The sequence below is a fragment of the Rhopalosiphum maidis genome, chromosome 4 (assembly GCF_003676215.2).
Source record: "Rhopalosiphum maidis isolate BTI-1 chromosome 4, ASM367621v3, whole genome shotgun sequence".
NCBI classification, from domain to species: domain Eukaryota; kingdom Metazoa; phylum Arthropoda; class Insecta; order Hemiptera; family Aphididae; genus Rhopalosiphum; species Rhopalosiphum maidis.
In genome coordinates, this window is record NC_040880.1 from 46,196,865 (window position 1) to 46,222,282 (window position 25,418).

Below are 25,418 nucleotides of genomic sequence, written 5' to 3' on the forward strand. Positions count from 1 at the left end.
AATTTACAAATTTTAAATGAAAAAACATCTAAAGCAGTCGCGTATAGCGTCGGCGAGGTGTCAGCAATCAAAATCGCTGTAATAAGCTAGTTTAAGTTATTTTTAATAGGTAGGTATCTTACAATTTAATTTAATTTTAACGATTAGCTTGTTTTTTTTCGATCATTATAGCAAATAGATCTAATACAGAAAATTTACTTCTTAATATTTTATAAAATTTCTCAGGTGCACATATAAATGAAGTTCAGTCGTTTAGTGCGGGACGGTTTTTCAGTATACAACACTAGTGAAATGTAACTTATATATTGAGTACTTACTATAATGAGTACTTACGATCTGTGTATACATAATTAGTAAAAGGTCTAAAAAAAATTTTTGGAGGGGGAAATATTTTATATTATTATATACCATTTATCACATAATTTTGTAAACACAATATTTAGGATTTGGTGTTAGATTATGTTATAAATATAATATAACTGTCAAGAGGGGGGCAGGCCTCTAGGCCCATCCCTTGAATCTGTCACTGTAAATAATACACGTACTTATGCATAAATCTATATGTTAAAATGTTATTAAACAACTTTTGTACATAAACATAAAAAGGCATTAAGTCAAATTTTTCATTTTGAGATTTTAATATATTCGCATCTTAATAAATTCTAAACCGATTATATCACGAAATTGCTTAGGAAAAAAAACAAGTGTGAGAGAATTAAAAAAACATAACAAGGTTGAGCAGAAACTTTAAATTTAATGTTAACAAACAATGATTTTAACATTTGGAAAGACTTGGAATAATTTAACAAATGCTTTTAAAGGAAAGAGGAAAAAGTGACCACTTTAACCAGGAATAAATAAGGATGAGTCTTATAGATGCTGCTAGTTAAGTATATACTGTAGTTATAGAGGGGGGAGGAATAGATCCGAAGGGCAAATGACAAGAATTTCCTTGAGCAAATATTTTCTTGAAAAATACACCGCTTATGCAATAAAATAAGAAGAATAATTCAAATGTTTAACCTACACAAGACAAGTACATTATATTATTATGATACCAAATATAGTTGTTGTATACATTCAACATTTCAAAATACATTAGGTATAATAATGATCTAAATTTTAGTTTTCTGGTACACATAGTAAACCAGTAAAACTAAACTTGGATTACACGTGATAAATGTTAAAATACGAAATATGTGAAAGCTATAATCTTGTAGAGATTTGAAACACCCGACTTGTATATTTTATTTTTTATATTATCTTCCTCTAATTTCATCGTTTTACTAACGTGCTATAGTTTTTGTTGTGTAACTGTAGGCATAGCACACAAGTGGATTCATTACATGTGAATACTATACAATAGGTACCGTTGTAACACGCCAACACCTGTCATCTGTAAAACAGTAGTGGAGCGAAAAGAAATGATATCAAATATACGGAATATACGACCGGTTTAAATAAATATTATAAGTTTATTACAGTACATCGAAAATAATACTAAATACAATTTTGAATATTAAATAGTATAATAACTAGAATAATCTTAAGGCACTATTGACAAAAATAATTTTGTACATAATATTATTATTATGTACATAGGCACGACAATAATATTATATATATAGGTACGTATTATATTATAAATAGTTAGTTAATACAATGGTATATAATATAATATGTAATAACTCGGTTTAGTTGAATAATATTAATAAAAATATAGTATAATACATAATACAAAATATATGTATATATTATTACGAATAAATTAACAAGAGGAGTACACGAGAGTGTATGTTATAGTATATCATAATACCGTACAAAGATTAGAAAAATATAAGAAAAAAAAATAAGAAAACCGAAAAAAGAAATAAATTGCGAATATGCCTACTGATAATAATATTATGATAGATTGCAGCTGCAGTTCACTCGATACATTATACACCAAATATTATATGAAAACGTTGTTGTCTACTGCATGGTGATGTCACCGTGACGTATTATATTATGTATTTATTCGTACAAATGTATAATATATTATGTACTGCAGCTGCGGATGACAAGGATATATAGAATCGTCGTGTTACATCACTTTGTATATATATATATATATAGCCGTACATAGATTGGTAGGCGATGGTATTATCGCACGTACGTACTATACTCACAGCAATTATTCGTCTTGCTGCAAGTCGAGCTCCACCGGTATGGACGTAGTGAACGTTGGCGTTTCTAGTTCCTCGTGCTTCTTCATCTTGACGTTCTGTAACATGAGATTCTATCAAAAATTGTATTATTAGAACGAGCGGCGGTAATAGCGAGGCGACCGGTTTAAGCGTAGTCCCAGTCCTCCGAATCGGCATATGATAATACCTAATTAAATTATATTATATAATATATTTTACATTTTTACGTATTATTTTACCATTGGTCGTTATTTATTAATAATTTAATATTAGATTATAATATATTATTATTATCAACAGCAGGCATTAAGAAGGAGGGGCAGTAGAAGCGATCATCCCCCCTAGAGAACGTATTGTAGTAACCAATAATTAATAAAAAATTTAATTATGATTATGATCAATGATGATGGCCACAGAAAGTATTTAACCAATTCTGTAACTATACGATGAAAACCGTTTTTGCACATTTTTAAGTCTTAATTATTCCGAGAAAGTTAATCTCCCCCCCCCCCAAAAAAAAATAAGCACCTATTAACATTCCAGATCAACAGATGTGCGTGTTTATAGTTTACGTGGATATGATCGTGAAATTTCTTTGACGATTAAATGTTTTTAAATCGGTATGACGACTGTGACGTAAAACAAATTATATTGAATAATATTTTCGAATTTTAAAAGCTTTGAAAACTATTTAGTTCGGAAGTTATACCGAATGGATTTTCCCAGTAGTAATTTTTTTCATCAAATGTTTTGTATTTTTAAATAAATAGGTATTACAAAATGCCCACGAGCATTTTCTTTATATTATAAATTATAACTCTAGGCATATTGAATTATATTTTAAATTATAGAATTCAAAAAGATCATTATTCTATTGCTGCATATTTGATACCTATTTTATACATTCTAAATTTTAAAGAGTTGATTTGTATTTAGCGTTTTCGTTATTTATCTATCTTCATGTTATGAATTAAAATTTACTTTACTTCAAACGGTACCTTTGATTAATGAATAATAATATAATAATGAATTATTATTTAATAAGTGTAATTTAAAATTAACTGTAGGTATTTATGTATTTAAAGAAGTGTTGCACTCGATAAGATAATGGTATGAATGGTAAAAAATAAAAGGAAACATCAACACGAAGAGTTTTCTTAAAAACCAATACATTTGTGTATATAACAAACCCACACGCGGCCCGATGACAGCGATATTTAGGTACATAAACCACCCATATATTATAATATGTTTAATATACGTATATATATATTATAGTGTAGAGTGTGGCAAAGCCCGTGTATTGAGCTCGGCTCACGGTACACCAACCTTATACTCAAACACAATAAAATAAGATGTACAACCCTACTGTGCACCCTTCAAAACCATCTAAGAGACAGTCATTTTAGAATATTCAATAGCGATCCTAAAATATAATATTAAGATATTATATAATGCAAATAATTGTAAGAAAATTAATGTATGTTATAAGTACATAACTAATGTAAACGTAGGCTATGACACAATATAATTGCCTAATTGGAACCTTTGTTAAAAAAAAAAAGTGTGTCGGGGGACTAGGACGTCAGCCTGCAGGTCGCATGTTTTTACAGACCTGCTGTTGTTTGTAATGGTTGACGATGTCCTGGTCGGCCGGACAGCTTTGGGTGAACGCGTCTAGCTGGTACATGTGCAACATGTAACGCCACAAGTACCTCTGATCGGTCGGCATTTGAAAGTCCATAAAGTATTTACCTGCACAGGAGACGGACAAATGTACAATATTTTAGTTTTAGCACCATCAATTTATCACATATTTAAGATATAAATAAAAATATAAAATATAAATGTATAATATTAAAAAAAATTTGTGATGTTAATTATTATCCCGAAATATGTTGAATAATATTTAACGAAAAGCATATTGTATTATAATGCTAATGAATATAAACCAATTATTACAGAACCATAAAAAGACAATGTCGAAATATGCAAAACTATTTTGAAATGTTTATGAACTACAGTACGCCACGTATATTACGTAGGTATTTACTTAGCATACAATACTTTAAGATCAAACTAAAAAAAATAAATATTCAAATACATAATACATAAATCCCACCCCAATTTAATATAATGTGTACACCTATAAAAACAGAATTGTATATATAGAATATAGATACTGAACAAGATATACATATAGAAAAAATACCTACACATAACCCAATAAATATATTCGATGGTACACATTATTGTGTGGTCGTAAATATATGAAAACATAAATAGGAGCCGACTGACGACTCTTAAATGCGCACTGACGCTACAGAATAATATTGTATGGATACGACAATGGTATAATTATCACTTACCAGCTACTCTGATGTGTTGTAGACGAGGCATCAACTCACAGTCGAAACAGCACATTGTGTCGCCGGTCAAAAACCGTGTGTTCTTTTTTTCTAAATGCAAATTTATTTTACGCAAGTGAGACAACAGACTATTTATGCTTACGTCGTCTTTTTTTAATAGCATCAGCTTCAGCTTCTGTAAATCCAAAAATTTATACTATAGACTTAATAAATAATAATAACCATCGATCGATGAAATCGATCTAATCACATAAAACATTATACTAGTGATAGGTATCCACAGATAATGGCGAAGAGGTAAAAAAATTAACTATTATGCACTATTTTATTAGTATACGTGGAATTAGTAGTATTAACCTTGTAAAAATAAAATATAAACTTCCAAGAAAATCTATTTTAATAAAACATTCAACTGAACTATTAAACTTGATAATTATTTCGTTTAGATATTGAGATTATAGATGTAAATGATTAAATTTTATTACAAAAATCACAAGATTCTGAGATTTAATGTTTTTCATCAAGGAAGGCTATGGGAATATTGAGGGGGCTAAGCCTCCCAAGCCCCCCCCCCCCTAATTGCACCGATGCAGCTATAATACCACATACTATTAAGTACATTTTTTTTAATTGGCATACCAATGGGTTTCATAATTAAGTATTTAATACAAAATTATGAATACTTTTTAAATAATAAATTTAATACGTATAGTTATAAATTAAAGACGCCCGGTCAGAACCCACATTGTCGGTATACTCAACAGACAACGCGCGTAAAATGGACCTGCATTGGTACAACGTAATTATTATTAATTAGGTCTAAAAATATCTATTTAATGAATTGACGTATAAGTCCATACGTATGTTATAAAATAATTAATATAGTATACAATTAGTACATAATTGTCGCGTTATTGTTAACAAAACCCCGTGTTCAATAGAAAATTAATAATTTTTAATTTCCTGCGTAAATTAACATTATTGACATTTTTATTATTACTATTGTTTTTACTGTTAGCATCTAGTAACTATCAAATTCTAATTTTTAGTTATGCATTTATGAAATTATACGATAGTATGCAAAATTAGGAAACGCAATAGTTGTTGACTATCATATTTCCTTATATTATGACAAATATGTCCATAATATTGTTATTAGTAATTTAAATACTCAGAAAAATACTAACTAGGTATGTGTTTTAAGAGAAAAAAAATGACTTAGGTAGTAAAATGAGTGAATATGTTTTTAAAGAAAGAAGTATTAATACTTCAAATATCAGTATGACAAAAAATTGAAACATATACACTGATAAATGATGAACCTTTGTTTTTTTTTACTCATATTACTGTCGTTTCCGATCAAAACGATGACAGGATTAGTAAACATATATGTCGTATCAAATTATAACAATATAAAATTTAGCTTTTAACACGAAAATAAAAAATTATTTTAACTTATAAAATATTAGTATCTAAGCTTAATAATGTATTAAAGTTGGGCGAATCGTGGTATAGTAATATGCCAAATAAAATAAAAATTAAGCCAATAAAATTGAGAATTGAGTTTAGTTTTTTAAAATGCAATTGTATAATTGAGGCCCATGAAGGGGAGAAGTATTTGAACAAGTTGAAATAACAAAGATATTTACTATTTAGGTCGAACGTCATTTTAAACATTATAGCTCTCTCTCTCTCTTACAAACACACATACTGCATATGCGTATGCGTATGCACAGTACGTAGGTTCGTGTGTCGGAATGAACGAATGCATAATCTAAAATGAATGTCGTTTCGAAACAAATCGGGGCTGTAGTTTAACAAAGTTATACACGCATTCTAGATAATTGACGCATTGTTCAAACAGCGTTAAACAATCTTCACAACAGGTTGTGGGGAAATAGTATATTTCTACAACCATAAGCCAATGATAGACGCATTGCGAGTGAATGAGAGAGAGGTGATAAGAACTTTATTGACAGTAAAATTCACTGAGTAACATAATATATATATATATGACATATGTATACATGTCTACTGCTTTCCATACAAGGAACACTTGCAGATGCCACGTACGTTAGACAAACTACAGACTATATTTTCCTTGTTAAGTATTTAAACTAAAAGGGTACCTCCGATATTTTGTAAATATTACGAAATTCGCATAACGATAAGGTTTACAAATAATTTACACAATGTATGTCGTTTGTCATATGAATTTATACTATAAAAAGCAATATTTTAATTATTTTATTCAAAACAAACGTACCATGTATATATTATATAGAAGACACAATTAAAATAAGTTTAAATAGTAAAATTGATATAGCAGATACACGTGTAACGTTTTTAGAAGTATTTATTGTTGTTCATTTTCTCAGCTCGACAACTTTTTGCGTGAAATTCATTATACTAACAATGTAGACGGTGATTATATCATCTCGAATATAAAACGTATAGACCAATGCCAAAACTCAAATATCATTTAAATAATAAAAATAATCCACATCATCTTTATTTTAGACTGGCCATAACGATTTTATCACTTTATGTATACATTATCGTGATTTCATATTAAAACATGAAAAATATTTTTTTTTACAACGTAAATATAAATAAATATGTTAGAATATATTTCAACTTTATGCGACATAATATATATTATATAGAAACAGTCATTGTGTATCATAATGATAGTGGGAGGCCCGATTCCTCCTATATATTATACAGTTTTATGGACTATTGGACTTAAGATCCTTATCCCAGTGGAATGAAATTGCAATTCGGTGATATACAAAGTACGAGGAGAAGAAACAGAAACCAGATAAACTACATTATCGCATGAGTCATATCTAAGCTTCCAAGCGAATAACAAATGACACAAAATGGAAAGTGAATTGGACCATGTTTAGGAATTACGCTAGGTATGTATATGTACCAAGATATTTAATGACTTAGGACCATCTATAGTTTAACGTACACTATACAAGTTTTCAATCAGCGTGGCCACTTCTTTATCCTGCACAAATAGATTATATCCACCCGGCACATTCTTCATGATATGCCTTTCGATTTTTTCATTTTCCAAAACAGCCATTCCATTGTCTATTAAAATTGGTGGAGGATTTGCATCAAAGTTACTCCTAAAATATAACAAAAGATAACAAATAAAAACCAATACAATTTAAAATCAAATAATTTCTGCAGAATTTTTGTATACATTTATATGATAACTATACTGGAACCTATTAGCATAATTATACGTGTCGTTATAGGGTGTTTAATTTTGATCAAACTTAACTGAAATAGTACAAATGGTCATTTGATTAAACACTTTTTTTATTTTTAGATCGATTATTTTAAAAAGAATTTATTATTTATTGAAAGATACTAAAAGAATTAAGTACGTTATACGTATCTATCTAGAGTATTTTGATTTAGCACTACAAAAACACAGATTTGATTCGTCTTCTAAGGGAGGGGGGGTCAATATTCTTATAGTTTAAAATTATACTTTTAATTATTTATCTACTTAGGCGTATACAGAAGAAAATACATGTATTTAATAGTGAAATTTATTGGTAAAAATGTATAATAAATAGTTACAATAAACAATTAAAATTAAATGTATATGATTGTCCTTCTATCTAACTCTATCTACAGAGTCCGTGATTATAATTTAAGAACCTCTAATAAAACTTCTACACAGATTTCTGAAATAAATTATTATTTATAGGTAATTTATGATGTCTAGGGGGCCCCTAGGCCTCTTTAAACGCCGCACCTGCAAAACGTACATTGATTCAATCTAATATTATTATTACCTTGTAGAATTTATTTAAAATGATTTGTAGGTTATATTTATTTTATAGTTTTTAAAATATTAATAAAACAAATAACGATTAAGGATTTTTAATTTCTCTAATACATAAGCTTATGAGTAATCCTGTGTAAAGTGTTTTTAGCTTTTTGACAGAGAAACAATAATTGAAAAAATAAAGTTGAATATTGTTTACGTCTAAAAAGAATAAATACAACTCAAAAAGAATAATTTTTCAAATTATATCAGGTTTATACAATTCTTAATTCTTAAGAAAAGTATTGAAAGTAAGAAGTAGAGTTTCTATTTTTGACACTATGAAGTATCAACTTGATCACATTTTCTACTAGAATGTGGCTCAATAATTAGATTATCCAAAAATCCAAAAATTATTGATAGACACAAAGAAAAAAAAACACAAATCATTGTAAACCCTCGAATCAAATTTGTAAATAATATTTATATGAATAACAATTTAAGTTATCTGCAAATAATATATTTATATTTTTTATTGTAGTATATAATTTATAAGTAGTACAAAATATGAAAAATATGAATTGATTTTTGTTCAATGTCGTTTATTCCGTTTCGAAAATTTTAAATTACTTTTTATTTTAACAGCGAAGAGCCAAGAGCATAGCATGAATAACGTAATGTATATTTATTGTATCCCATACAATTGTATAACTTTAGTCATCTGATTAAGGGCAATAATTGTAATTTATAAATCAAAACTATTTATTATACAAACAGTTTTTTTTATGTTTTTTATGATATCAAATATCATTATAAATAAAATTACCTGAAATCAGGTGGAGGTTTTTGCATATCTACTGTAGTGACTTTAAGACTGATGGTTTTTAACTCGGCAAGTAGATATAGATCCATGAAATATTCTTGACAAAATAAACATGCTCCTTTTCGTCGACCGTCAATTGTTGATGCCTAAAAATTTATTAATTATATATTAAATATATACAGAAGATTTTGTGTTTTTTTTTTTTTTTAATATTACGCCTAACCTAACTCAAAATCTGATATCTATAAAATAAGAACAGAAATATGTGGATAATACATTTTACATTAGCATTAACTTTAAACAACGTACATAATGTAGGTCATATTAACTTAAGTAATATTATTAAAAATAAATAATGTATAATTAAATACATAACTATAAATTATTAATATTGTGTTTTCATAGAGAGAGCGAGTAGTATTAAACCACAATAATTCAATTTACTATATATGTACTATAATGCAATCGAATAGATTCAAGCAAACAAATATGACTCAAGTTAACTATTACACATTATAGAATTTATATTCTTAACGTATTAGTCATAACTTCATAACTCACAATAACCCAAGCTCATAAGCTATTGCAAGAATTTTTTTAAATATAATTAAAAGGTCAAATATGGACTATTATGGAAACATAATATTATAATATATTATTATAATCAATATAATCTAAGCCTTTAGACTAAATTAAATAGCATTATACTAAATAGGCGAATGCACAATATACATAAATACATTCAAGCACAATCAAGTTAAATATTTGTATGACAAAACATTTTACCCAATTAATTTAAATGTTAAATATATCAAATAAATCAACACATTATGAAATTAAGGCATTATGACTATGTTTCTATAAGTTACAGAACTTTTTATTTACAACAATGACTATATACTATAGTCTATACTATTATATTGATTAAAATATCGACTACATACTCGCGTGTACGCCATATTAATAATAGGTACGCTCATTTGTATGTGCTTATGATAACTAATCAAAATCCATGATTTTCAAATGTAATTTCATATTATATTATAATGATAAACTATAAGTAGTAATTACTAACAAATCTAATGCTATCTGAATATAAATATATAATACGATACAAACGCTGAATTTGAATATTCTATTGACTATTATACTTCAGAAAACCTCAAAACAGGACATCCTTAACTATATTATATCACTTGGTAGTTGATCACATCAAATAGTTTATTTACGTATACAAATAGGATATCGTTTTTAATAGTTTAAATGAGATATTTTCATGATGTGTTATCCAATTAGAATTTAACATAGAAAATTATAGTTACTGTAATAAACAGTAATTAAAATATATTTTATCAATTTATTTTCACTTTTAACAAGAATAATAGTAATAAATTGATTTCTAGTTTTATAATTTCTACTATTATTTATTGGAAACAGTTTATCTGTAAGAATCAATTGCTGTTTCTAAGACATATTTTTCGGTATTTAACTGAGCATTGAGCATAGTTAAAAATAATTATTATCACCGTGTATAACAATAATATGTTTGATGGTTTGGTCTTAACGTTGCAAAGTAACAGCGCGTTATTTTTAAATTTTGACTTAATGCGTAATTTGTAAAATAAAGGCGTGCTAACCACTATAAGACACAATAAGAAGTTCACAAATGTACAAGCATATATTTATAAACGAAATATTTTTAACTAAATGTTTATTTAAACCTCTCCCTGGTGTGCAACACAGGGTCATGACCCACGGGTGGAAGGTAATCATTAAATACATTCGAATGAAAGCGACAGTTTTCAAAACATAAAATAAGATCGTAAAGTTTGTAGTAAGGCGACAAACTACTTTCACAATTTCCTTACTCATTCAGAACGGGTTTTTTTTATTTTAAAACTAGTTATCTGAGCCTATATTATTACACATATATATAATATACATATACATATACGATACGTTTCCGTGGATATATTATATACAATATTATAGCGTAGTAATGTTGCCAGTGTTGGGCAACATTCTACGTGTGTCATTATCCCCGCGGGGCGATATAATATATAATAATAAAAGTTCAATAACAGTTCGCGGAAATATTTTGAAGCGGGTTTTAGATACCTATATGGTTGTGTACATGTATGACCTATCTCAACCTAACATTTCAAATATACTATATATGATTTAATTGCATGCATAAATTACATTGTTAAGCAAAATTACGTAACATAATATTCTGCATAAAATTGAATTATTAAAACTGGGTCAATCATCAATTCAAAAGTATAATATAATTAATATTGTTTTGATAGAGTAAGCTATCAAAATTAAAATATTTAATTAACTATTTGTATTATAGAGAAGATAACGTATGGGTACTCAATAAAATAATACTAGTTTACAACATGATCGTAAAGTTGAAAAAAAAATTATTATAATAAGTATTAATTGTTAAAAAAACCAATTTTAATTTTATTTTAAACAAAAAACGAAAAAAAAACGTAGATAAGTACTTTAAAATCTTATGTTATATATTGTTTATGAGCTAATCCAAATAACCAAAATCGATTTTGCTGGTTTTGCGAAAAATGTCCAGTTTTTTCCTCATTTTTTATTTTAGATTCTGAGCGCTTCACAGAATGTATTAATTTTACAATAATGTTTTTTTATTTACTGTCTTCACTTTTTAGGATAGTATAAATTCTTTGATTTTCATAAATGAAGTTGGTACAATCGATTTTACTTTTTTCGTAAAATTAAAAATGAATAACCGTAGATAGGTGCTTATTTGAAATTTTCATAAAACGTTTATACTATTATTTTACATTTACGATAAAATGTTTATAATATTTTTAATCTTTTTTCTAAGAATATTGATTAAAATTTATTCATTGAGCATTGATTAAAATATAATTAATGATTGGGTTAAAATTCTTGAAAATTTAATATAAGATACCACATAAGTCGTTTTGGTATCTGTATATAAATATCATATGCACTTGAAGTTAAAATTTTATAATTAAAATTCATAAAAACTTTTCTTTTTATATCAAAGTTTTGAATATTAAGTACAAGATTTATCATAAATAGTTCATAGTTCATACAAAAACTATAAGATATATGAAGACAATTATTATTTTTTAGAGACATCTTTCACAAACATCATCAAATTTGGACGAAATTATGAACTTAAATGATAAATAACGATATTAATTATTTTATTATAATTTAAAAACATACATGGGAGCTTCAAACTTTTAAGTACATTATTATAATATTATACATTTTACTATACGCAATGACATTTTGATTTATTATATTATATTTTTACAGTTTTACTTAAAGATGTTAATATGTTATTACATTTTGAGTTGTATAAGTTGATATAATGTGGTATAATTATAAAATAATAAATTCAATATTTTTAGAAAAAAAAATATGTTTATCTATCGTAATGCTAAAATTAAAATAAACGACTTTAATATTTGTATCAAAAGAGCAATCATGGTACTTAGTGATATTACTTAACAAACCTCTGTCTCTGCTCAGATTCATTTTTTATGTATACAATGATGCATTATTGAATAATTTAATTTGAATTTAAATTTGATTCATTCAATACAATGTTCAACAAGGCTATATTTTCTATAAAGTCTATTTTGTAATTATCTCTAAAAATGTATTATATTTTATGGTCTTAATGAAGTTAATTATCAAAGAAATTTTTATAAAATTTAATTATTATTATTAAATATTAAAATTCGAAATATTAATACAATATTTATTTACACATATTTAATACATCAACGAAAAATATGAAACGTGAAAAGCAATCTTATTATAATCAAAAATATTCATTAAAAAAAAAAATAAAAAAAATAAGAAATAATTTAATATTTAGTATTTTTTTTTTTTTTTTGATAGGTATAAAGAAATTAATTGTAATGTTGTTTAATTATATACTTGTTATAGTAAAAAATAAAATATTATTAATAATGTCAATCACAAATTTATTAATATTTAGAATTTAAAGTTTAACATTGAACAATTTCAGTTATTATATAAAAAAAAAAATTAATATTTTTTTTATTTTTTTGAAATTTTTAAGCTATCAATTTAGACACTTATAATTATTAAGTAATAATTCAACCACTTGCAAATTTGGAATTAAGTTATGAAATAATATAATAAACTTATGAATTACCTAATTATCATAATAACAATAATTAATAAGAGCGTGCAGTATATTCTAAGCGTTTAAAATTAAGATAGTGTAAGATAGTATAGTGGAATAAGTCAATATTAAATGCTATGCTGACCATATGCGTAGACTAAGACTGATTTCTCGTCCACTAACAGAAAACAAATGAACCATGACAACACTTACATATACAGTAAACGTATGTGTTCATGACCATGGGTTATACAGATACTCATATGTGAGAGAAAGCAAAACATTGAACAGTATTGTATGACAAGGAGAAAGCAAAATGGGTGCCACGACCCGAACCTAGAACAATATAGGGCTCAAACGATGATGTATATGAATACTAAAATATGTTTGCTACAGGAAAAGCAAAACTCTACCTGTTTATGTAATTAATAAACATACCATATGTCAACTAAAAAACTTTTTTTTTAAGTCGAGCTGAAAGTAGAGAAATCGACTTAGATAAGACAATATAACGTCAAGATTATTTATACTCTTCGTTAGAAAAAAACTGGGTAAAAAACTCAACATAGGATAATATAAGACTTAGTTTACTCACAAAGTAAGCTATTAACTGCTAAAATAATATAGCTATAGCCAAATTTATAAACCTAAACATGTCATGAATAATGAAACAGACGTAAGAAAAATACGAAATTTAATTCCATTATAAACTACGTACTATATTACTATAATATTTTTAAATGTTTTATGGTTAAACGATTTTGAAATTAAAGATACCTACTATAAGTATTTAAAACAGAAATGCTTTTTTACATTAGGCATAAAATTTAATTACATTTTAAGTAGTTAAAAAAATGCTTCGGCTTTCAACTTTGAGAGTAGTTTCGGATAGAATATTAAATCCATTTTATACTTTAAAAAGGTCAACATTTCCAGTATTTTTCAAAATAATTGAGAAAAATAAAAAAAACAATAAGCAGAAACGCGAATTAATCATATTATGCAAAACCATTATTTTACAAAATCGATTTAGTTTTTTGGTTTAACTCTAAAACGAATGTTTTTAGATTCTAGAAATATTCACAAAATGTTTATATGATTATTTTCTATACATAATATAATTTTCAAAATATTTTGACTTTTTTGAAGTACTTATATAATTATTCTCGGAGTAAAATTTAATACATAATTCCTCAAAAGTAATTCATACTGAAACAAAAAAATTCAGGAAATATATATATATATATATATATATATTTATAATTTTATTTTATAGCCAATATAAGTTCAAATTTGAATAAAATTACATAATATTTAATATAATATTTTATGAAATATATTATAGATAATACATACTAACGTAATAGATATAAAATGTCAACTATATCCTATAGCAGTTCCTTTATTGTATAATAATAATTCAATAATATCATTGACATTTATAAAAAATAATTTACATAATAACTACGTATAAAATTCACGTACACAAATGTACCATATATAATAAATTAATAAGTATTTAACTATTATAATAAATTATTGTACCCATAAAAGAAATTGACTAAACTATTTTTTTCACAAATAGAGTTATAGTTGATATTTAATTTAAAATAATCTTTAAAATTAAAAATAGGAGTTATAACACTAAAAAAAATAATGTATTATATCGGTTAATATACATTACACAAGATATACTACAGACACGAATGTTCCGCAGTCAGTCGTTATTAATAAAATTTCCCCTTCTGTAGTCTTTAGTCTACATTCTATAGACAACACATGTTCATAAATCTTTAAATAAAACTCACAAATACTATACATATTACTCTATGGCTATCATAACTGCATAAAATTATGTTAAGAACACTATTATTCTCAAAAAATAAAAGGTATACATACTATTATAATCAAAGACTTGATTGTAATAGATTGTTCATTTTATATAGGTACCTCTTAGCTTTATAACATGAAAATAAGTTTATTCAATAACATCACTTTTGAGGCTAAATTACTCATTCTAATCATCTAACGAGTAATAAATTGTCAGAACAAAATTTCTTGAGCTAATATTTTTAATTACAAATTAAATGTTATCTAAAAATTTTATAACGTAAAAATAGACTATACAGCAGGGAGGTTAAGTGTATCTCGTCAATGAATAAGTCCCTAATGGATGAATTTACATAAAATTTAATTAGAAATTATTGTAAAAAAACAGATTTTAAGTAGTCATTCTATACTTTTTAGTATATTTAATTATATATTTTAATTTATCTTGGTAATTTTATTGTTATTATAAGTTATAGGAAGTTAAGTTCATGAGCGGATATCGGGGGGGGGGGTATTAGTGGGGCTTAGTTTCCCAAGTATTCAATAAACCCCCAAAAATCGAAGGTAATATGTTATACTTATGTATAGATAGGAAGTGCGGTGGTTACCTTACATTAGATTATTATAGTCTCGCTAAGAATTCAACCAAATGTCCGCGTATGGTTATAGGTTGAGCGTAAATTATCTGTGAGCCTAATGCATTTTGTTGACATAATATGAACTTCAAAAATGTATAAAAAAAATTGTGCTACTTTTAACATTTTTAAACTTTAAAAAAAACATTTACGAGGGATTTTGTATTACATTTTCAAGGTTTTTAAACGAGCTTGAATTGTTGTATTAACATTTAAAAACTAGGTATAAAAGATTTAAAAATAAATTTAACTATTTAATTATTATTTATACATGCCACATGAGCACATCATATCATTAATTGGTAATATATAAGTAATAGTGAAATGTTTAGTTGTAAGTTCTTATGACTAATATTTTTTTTTTGAAAATAACAAAAATTATTTGAGGAAAAATCGTTATTATACATTTAAATACCTATCCAATATCATAAAAATTTGAACTTCAATCGATAAAAAAAATGTAAGTATATGTAAAATGTAAAATATACATAAATACAATTTAATTTAACAGTATTTGGTAATCAAACAAACATTATTTGTGTTGGTATTTAAATATACTAATAGGTACATCGTAATTCGAACTATAATCAATGGATTCATATCATAATCTATAGAATATTTCCTTTAGACTACTAAAATAACATTTACATACAAATTCCAAAAGTCTTCTTTTCGTTTGGATCGGGATGACTCATTTTATATAGTCGGACAAAATATGGCGAGTATCAATTTATCAGCGTAGAATTGAAACGCCAACGACGGCACGAGGCCTAAATTAAGAAGAGAATGAAATCACGTCAACGGATGATAAACGATCAAACCGTAACACATTAACAATGGAAGAACAAAACAAGATGTAAAATGACAAATAGTAAATATATACTGTTTACCGTGAGAATATAAAATAAGTAATGCTGTCCTGGAATGACAAAACTATATAATACTACTTATAGTATACACGTAATAGCCAGTGTGTAATACAACTAACACATATAGTTACAGTTAGAGTACCTATGGGATTCACAAATAGCTATATTCTTGAATTAATACGAAAAAACTGGTTATACGAATAAACAAATAGAAAATATCATTAACATTTAACATGTATTATATACAGACTAAAATGGTTTAAATTTTTAACCCTCATTATCATAAGACCACACCAATTACTAATTACTTAGCATATTATAAAACCATGATATATCATGTACTTATGTCACAATAATTAAACACCAAAAATACAAAAAACACCTGAATATATATGTGGTATGCTTCAAATTCTAAATAGTTCTTTTAAAAATCAGAAATGTTATTGGATGATTTCAAGTTATTTTTTAATTACAAATCTTATAAACACATAATATATCTCATTGCCCTTTTTTTTAGTAATTTAGTCATTGTAATTACAATCAATAGACTAATTACATATATTCTTAAGCCATTTGTATACTAAATGCGATAAAAACCACTTAAATTTACTACGTAAACTTAATATAAACAGGGATATAAACAAATATGATACGTTATAATATATTATATCAACATAAATATAATATTTATTTCCTCATTTATTGTGAAAAAATGATACACATAACATATTCATTAATACAATAATTGTATTATTATTTAAACTATACCTTTATTAAACCATAAAAGACAAAGATATTATATATTATAAATATATCTAAAAGAAAAAACATAGTATTACTAAGATAAATTTAAAATAAATTGCTTATTGACTAATAATACTGTTTATTATTATAGTAAAAGAAAATACTTGCATTAAAAACCATTCGAACTTAAATTAAATATTTACTTGAAAAGTTTTAAACAATGAGCGTGGGCACATCAAATGTCATTTTATATATGTTAAAACACTAGGCAATCGGTATTGTGATGTAAATTCTGTTTAACGTGGAACACTAAATCTCCATAGCCGGATGTATGCCGATACCTATTGTGGCGTGATTAATTGCTGCCTTGACCTAACAAACAAAACTGGCCACCAGGTCTAATTGTTAAGAATATAGCTATAATTTATCCTAATTACTGAGTGACTGTCGACTGGGTATGTTAGGTATTTTGCAATAAGTTTGGTAAACTATAAAAATATTAAATAAAACGTCTTTTTTAAATGTGTAAAATTACACATGAGTTTTTTTCTTATGCGTATCAATAATATTACATAATACATAATACTCGGATATACCAAATGTGAAAATATTATTCCATACATAATTTATTGATTTATTAAAATCAAAACATTTTAGTACTTACTTGATTACTTGATAAATAAGGCGTACTTATACAACAAATTGTAATCATATTTTTTTAATTATTCATACAAGGCATACAATAATATATATTATAAACATACCTACAAAATAGGTAATATGAATATAAAAGAAATAGACACTATCTTATAAAAAATTAACAATATTTGTTTATATTTATATATTATACACAACATATAAGCTAACCTACATGTTCTTATTATTTCATAATTTTTGTTAAAAGAATCGAGGTACAAACAATGGAATAGTGATCATTGTCTATTGAAAATCTTTTATAACTGCTAACAATCGTTAGTAGAAACACAATAAAATATGTTTATTTATAAATATAATAATATAATATAGGTAAAATCTAGAATATATTTATGGTATAAATTTTCGAAACCATTTATTCGTAATTTTATAATACTATTTTCATTAAAGTTAATACATTTTAAAATAATTTTAGAATCACGATAAAATTTAGAAGCTTATTTGTAAATATATATTATAATGAGGATTAGTATGAAACTAAATTGGGAGACTTGATTATAGAAAGACTAACTTTTCAAATTTCAAGTGAAATTTATTATTTTTAAAATAAAAAGGCAAGAAGTCCTAGGCATTTTAAATGTGATGCGAATTAAATTCATCTCCCTTCAACTTATCTAGTAATTCTTTTATCATTAAACACTCATTACTTCAAAAAGTGCCGACTTTTTTCGATTTTTTTTTCTTACTTTTCTTAAACTATACAACATTCTAATTTTTTTTACCCTTATATTTAATAGTGAAATCACTATCAACGTTTGATTTTCAAATGGCAACCTATACTTAAAATGTCATGAAACAGTTGAGCTATTTTTTTTTATAAATTTTAACGTTAAAATTATTATTTTTCATTCAACCATTAGTTATAGCTACTCAAAGTTGGGTGGTTTGAGGTTTTTAGGTGTTTGTCCTATAAGTTATTACGGCTGTGAAGCGTTGTAATTATACAGGTACAAAGTTCATCACTACGTCGATAGTCGATAACAAGTTACGAGTTTAATACATACGATTATATGAAACAAGAAGTACTATAAAAACCGAGAACCGCCCAACTTTTAAAAGCTATATCTCGCTAAAAAATTAACAAAAAATAATAAAAAAAAAAACCCTATTAATTTGGATCATTTTAAATAAAAAATTGCCATTTAAAAATCAAAAGTTTATAGTGGTTTCACTATTAAATAAAAGGGCGAAAAAAAAATAAAAATTTTATGCAGTTTGAGAAAAGCATAAAACAAAATATTTTGGAAAAAAAAATGAAAAACAGTCAATACTTGGCGAAATAATAAGTGTTTAATGATAAAAGAATTACTCTGCATGTGTATATGATTTAAATATATTAAATATTTTAATATTAAAAAAAATTAAGGTATCTATATTTGTGTAATTATGTCGTTTATTAATAGAAAGAAAAAGAATTACATGTAGTTTTACTTCTATATAATATACGTATAGTATACACACCCACATGAACACAATATATTATATTATTATTGGTGAAAGTAACGAGTAAAATATTTTACACTTGATCATTGTGATATTCAGATATTGCATTTTTAAATCTTTCTTTATAAGCTATAATATTCTATTAAAAATTCAAATAATTAAATAGAATGTTTTTAATACAGATTGGTTAATCAAAAAAGGGTAATATCTACTAACTAGATTATAGATATTAATTATATGATTAAATAATACATATATTGATAATTTATACGCATTAAACACACGTTCTAATATAAATTAATAGATATAATGAAAATTAAGTCACGAAACGAAATGCAGATATCATATTTTTATATTATTTTAGTTCACTGTACTCGTCATTTAGCGTCAATAAAAAATTGATAGTATCGTGAAACAACAAATTATACAATATACTTCAAACTTTAGAAGTTTATACAAAATTGTCTTACTAAGAATATTTGTAAGTTCACGTGCATATTTAATAAGAAACAAGGCATAGTACAAAACTGTGGTTTGGGATGTACTTAGATGAAATAATAAAATAAAATCATGATAACTAGACCTAATGCATACAAGTTTTATGTGTTAAAAACAATATGCAAACAATAATCAACATTTTCGTTTTCTATAATATTTACACAATGATAAATTTAAAAACAAGAAAAATTATCGTTATAATACTTTAGTTGTAAAATTATAGATGTGTTATACGGTACGGCAGCTGAAAATAACGATGGTTGCGCACGTGCAGTAAAAACCTAATAGGAGGCCCAGGGGTGAACAGGTCGAGGAGGCATGCGGGGGCGAGACGAGACATCTGCAGTCTGCACTGAGACCCACCACCATGGTACAACGAGAGTTATAGTACCACACACACGCCACCCGCAGCCGGTTCGCATTTCTTTATTACGTAGGTAAAATGTATCCTATATTATGTATACTATTATAACACAATATCCTTCATGCATCTCAACATTGTTTCGAATGCTAAACTGTAGAGATTACAAATAATACTCTAGTTCTACGACTTTTTAAATAACATATATTTTGTATTTGTCGTATATATATAATACATAATGCTGTGTAAATGTTTCTATTACAATTGACCAAAATATTGTACGAATAAATAAATGTCACCAACTACAAACTTGTCCTTTATAAAAAGTATTTAAAATAATAAATGTTAATAGGGATTAGACGAGTTAATTGAGTAAAACATATTATATTGCAGTACGCAATCGTATAATATTCATAAACCGTAATTAACACAGATAATAGTCTTGGGTTAAATTTAACTTATCTATCCATTAAAAATAAATATGATGTATAATAATTAATAAGTATTTAAGTAGGTGGGATACGCTTGGGATATAAGTTACTAATGGATTAAAAACAGTTATATATCCATAATTATTGAGATAAGTTTAATATTTTAAATACTGATCGGAACGAATAATTATATGGTTAAATCTGCTACACTTATATGAGCATCTAATCTGTCACATTTATTTGATAGTAAATCCATCTAGACGTAAACATTGAACTATTGAAGTAAAGTCTCCAAAAGATTCCAATAAGCCACTTGCTCTATAAATATTATGTATGGAAAATTAAATGTATACTTTACTTTAAAAAAATCGTTTTCAGGCTCAATATTTCAGTTTTTTAATTGTTCGTGCCAAAATGTTTGCAGGCCATTTTAAAACCGTTAACAGGCCGTAATATATTAAATATAATTATAGTTATTATTGTATATACTTTGAAGTAGGCGATAAGATTTTAAATGTAAGCAATAAGGAATGCGATTGACAGACTTTTTTTTATATTTTGATGGGGAATTATCAATTTTAGTAATTTTTTTTAACACGATCGTGTTTCGTGGTTATAATTTGTATGAACGACAACATTGTGTCATACATAACTTATCTTTTTATTATTATTATGTTCTTTATAATAGAATTAATATATTGTTGTTGTTATTTTTCTCTCAATGGTTGGTAAATTGTCGGACCACAGAGAAAATATATTTGAAAATTTAAAAAAATATTGATTCAATATCATTTATAAAACACATACCCATCGGTAATTTTATTTTATTCCTGGCAAGCCAAAGGAGAAAAAAAACAACAATTATTTCATACATAAATATTATAATTCTTGAGCTGTATTTAATAGTTTTTTACTAAAAGCTAATAAAATGTCATATATTTATTATAAATGAAAGTGAATTATTTAAATCATTTTTTGGTACCTAAACCAAATAAAACATAAAAAATACTATTTAATAATAATATGTCAGACACATTATTTCAATGGATAATACACTTGTATGCAATTGACAAAGCAATTAAATCTATTTAACATAATAAATATTAATATGTATATTGTATTGTATGATAATTGATAATGGTTGCCACTTGCTTGTTAGTACCGATGTTTAACGTAATAGGTATTTTGAATTACTATTATCTGTGAATAATAATTTTTTTGTTCGAATATCTGACACTCGGGTTAAATAAACATTAGTTAAATACTTAAATACATATTAATGAATAATGAGTAATAAGTAATATTTTTTAAAAAAAATTCCTTCAAAAACATAAAGTTTATAACAAGAATATCTTGATGTAAAGAACAACAATTTAAAAGAATAATATTATAAAAATATTGTTTGTAAAAGGTATATATATTTTTATTAAATATTAAAACTTTATTAACGCTAATTAATATAAAAATAATATGTTATCATAGCTTGTACAAACTCGTCGTTTCACAAGTACGATGTCAGTCATTCTCAAATTGTTACAATGTTACTAATTAATCGACCAATTAATTAATAATTATAATACTCAGTGTTTAACGACTTTAAGTATAAATAGGTAATATGTTTATTTTTCAACGTCAAAAAAAAAATGAGATTTTGATAGGTATTTCAATAAATTTTTTCCATTTTTATCCAAAAATTGTTCAGTACATTAGTTTATAAAAATTAAACTGGTAACTTCAATCTTAACCTAAGATTCTTAGGTACTTATACCAAACATTGAATATTAATAAATATTATATTACATTAATTTATTTGTATTAAAAAAAACACGTAACCTATCTCTCATTTACATCATGTTATTGGCAATAACCTAATAAATTTACCTTTTTTATCACATACTTTAACCACCTATATTATCGCAGCCGGTATGTAATGTTACAAAATGGAATATATTTTTACTTGTACCCATAGTTAAATAAGTTTTACGTCTTTGTAAACATTAACGAGGTCATAAGTTTTTTTTTTTTTTATATTTATTTTAGTATTTAAATGATTACATGAACGATATGCCTGTAAATATATTTTTAATAGTTAATACTAAAGTAAAATTTATCAGTTGTAGTAACAGGTAACGCAATATTAAACATATAAAACACGTCATTTTGTAAAAATACCAACCTGATAGGTATTGCGAGTTTTAAATTTAATTAATTAAAATTATAAATTTATTATATGCATAATAATATTATTAGACATTAGTGGATACCCAGTGTTGTTTAGAATTTACTCAGTAGGATAAAATAGGGGAAGTTTGTCGTTATAATTATTATGTTTATTCAAAACGTTTAAAATGTATAACACGTCTATAGCCTTTAATTTTATTAATGAATACACCGTGAAAACTTTCCAACTTTTAAATGAAAAGACAATGTTTGTTAACACTAAACGAAGACTTACCTTAATGATGAGTTCAATTTCCGGCACAAGTCCATTCTCTTCGTGCACGTTGCCATTAGCGTGAGGCGCGTCTTCGTCGGCCATAGTGTATATGTATGTATAATAATATTATTGTACTATACTAAGTACGTCGGACGAAAAATTATTCGATTACGGAATAATAGTTTTATATAATATTTAATTATCTATAATTTTTAGGCGAATGGGACTAGATTTCAGTAAATCTACATACGCGATGAACAGCCGCGCACAACGCATATACACTCGCGTGTTACAACGATCTGACTAGTGACTACTGATCAGTGACCAGTAACGACTAACGAGTGACCGACGACCGATCGAAAGTTGTTTTTATGATATAAGATTATTATTATTATTTTTTATCAGCGCAGAATTCGACTAACGATACGACAACGGAGAACCATTCGGCGACCAACCGCATTACTGATTGACGAACCACAAACTGCATACGGCGGCGAAAGCCAAAAGCATTTACCCAAAAAAACGTCCTTGGCTCCCGGGGCATGTATCGTGGCGAAACAAACGATCGACTGTTTGTTCCATGACAGTAGTGCGCGGTCTGTATATAACGCGCGCGCTTATGACAGATTACTCACGATTTAAAATATCATACCACAAGAATATATTATTCTGCAATCATACCTATTACCTGCTATAGCCTATAGGCAGTGGCGTGCCCAGGTGGGGGAGGTTAGGGGTTATATCCCGCCCATTAACTTTTTTTTGCTGACTTTCGTAAAACAAATTATTAGATATTAGAGTTGTTACTTGTTATAAAGTCATTGCTTTTGATTATAAGTAATAAGTAATTGCTTATAAATTATAATAAATACATTTTATTATAATTATATTCTTTATGTTCTCTCATTCTCTGCCTATTTAATTTTATAATGCAATTGTTCACGTTTTTGGATTTTTATTTTAAATATGGTATTTTAATGAACAAAATACTTAACTAAACTCAATTCATTATAAGATAAATAGATTATTTAACAATGGTAATTATTTTAATACATAAAATCTAAATACATATGTAATTTATTTCGTTTATTTTAGGAAAACTAAGCTTTCTTAAAAGTAATACCATCGAGAATAAATAAATACAGAAAAAAAATGCAGGGTACCTTTATCTCCCGATTCCCGAACCTATTATTACAAGGTCGGAAACATGGTTATTGCTACGATTTTCTATACAAATAATTTTAAAATTTTTTTAATTGTGATTAAAAGTTTATAAAACGATGTTAATCCCCATCAGTGTGAAAAAGATGAAACAACTTGTACAATATAATGCAGTCAAATGTGGTTTATAGTATTCATACAATTATACTTATCTGAGTTATCCATTAATCTTACAAGCTTGGAAGAATCGAATAGTGAGCTACTTAAAATATGAATAGGTTTAGAAAAGCTGAAAATATTTTAACAAATATTCCTGGTCCAAACGGAAAAAAAACTATAGATAAATGTATGTATATGTATATAATTGAAAAAAAAATAAAGGATATAACATATAAAACTATTAAATCTTACTATGAAGTCATATTAGGTAAAGAAGATGTTTATTTAGATATAACGCCTAAATTATTGAGTTTTTTTAATCTTCTCTAATAAATAATTGGTGTAGTAGAAGTAGAACGTATTTTTTCTTTGTACAAACATATTTTAAGTAATAAAAGATTTAATTTTAATGAACATAATTTGGAAATATATATTTTATGACTTGTATTTTTACAGTGCAATTTATTATGCAATTTTTGGTATAATTATAGTTTTTATGTGTTTTTAATGGAATTAAATCCGGTCTTTTCTTATAACACATATCCTTCTCCATCGAAAATTCCTGGGCACGCCACTGCCTATAGGTATTACAAACTTACTATATATTACATTTAAACTATATAATATAATATTCTGTTTTTATACATTTTGTTATTAGATATATATTTGTATTATAAAGACGAAAAATGCATATTAGAACGAATTAATTTTAGGAACTACCAATATAATTGCAATAAGATTTTTTTTATTTGAAGAAAAAATTGCAATCAGTACTTGCTTAAAACAATAATTAA

The 25,418-nt window shown here is 25.8% G+C and overlaps 1 protein-coding gene across 2 annotated transcripts; it reads right to left on the minus strand.

The window, feature by feature from the left end:
- Window positions 1–1,661: 1,661 nt before the first annotated feature.
- LOC113557295 (chloride intracellular channel exc-4) lies at window positions 1,662–23,781 on the minus strand. 2 transcript variants are annotated; one of them, XM_026962743.1, is made up of 6 exons: window positions 23,323–23,781; window positions 9,175–9,317; window positions 7,533–7,695; window positions 4,556–4,730; window positions 3,802–3,941; window positions 1,662–2,278 (listed from the first exon to the last, which is right to left on the minus strand). In XM_026962743.1, exons 1-6 carry the CDS (start codon window positions 23,404–23,406, stop codon window positions 2,174–2,176), a joined length of 810 nt encoding a protein of 269 aa, XP_026818544.1. In that variant the 5' UTR covers window positions 23,407–23,781; the 3' UTR covers window positions 1,662–2,173. The 2 variants fall into 2 exon arrangements, with proteins under 2 accessions (XP_026818544.1, XP_026818545.1); XM_026962744.1 differs by having other exon boundaries at window positions 1,662–2,263; window positions 23,323–23,780.
- Window positions 23,782–25,418: the final 1,637 nt, after the last annotated feature.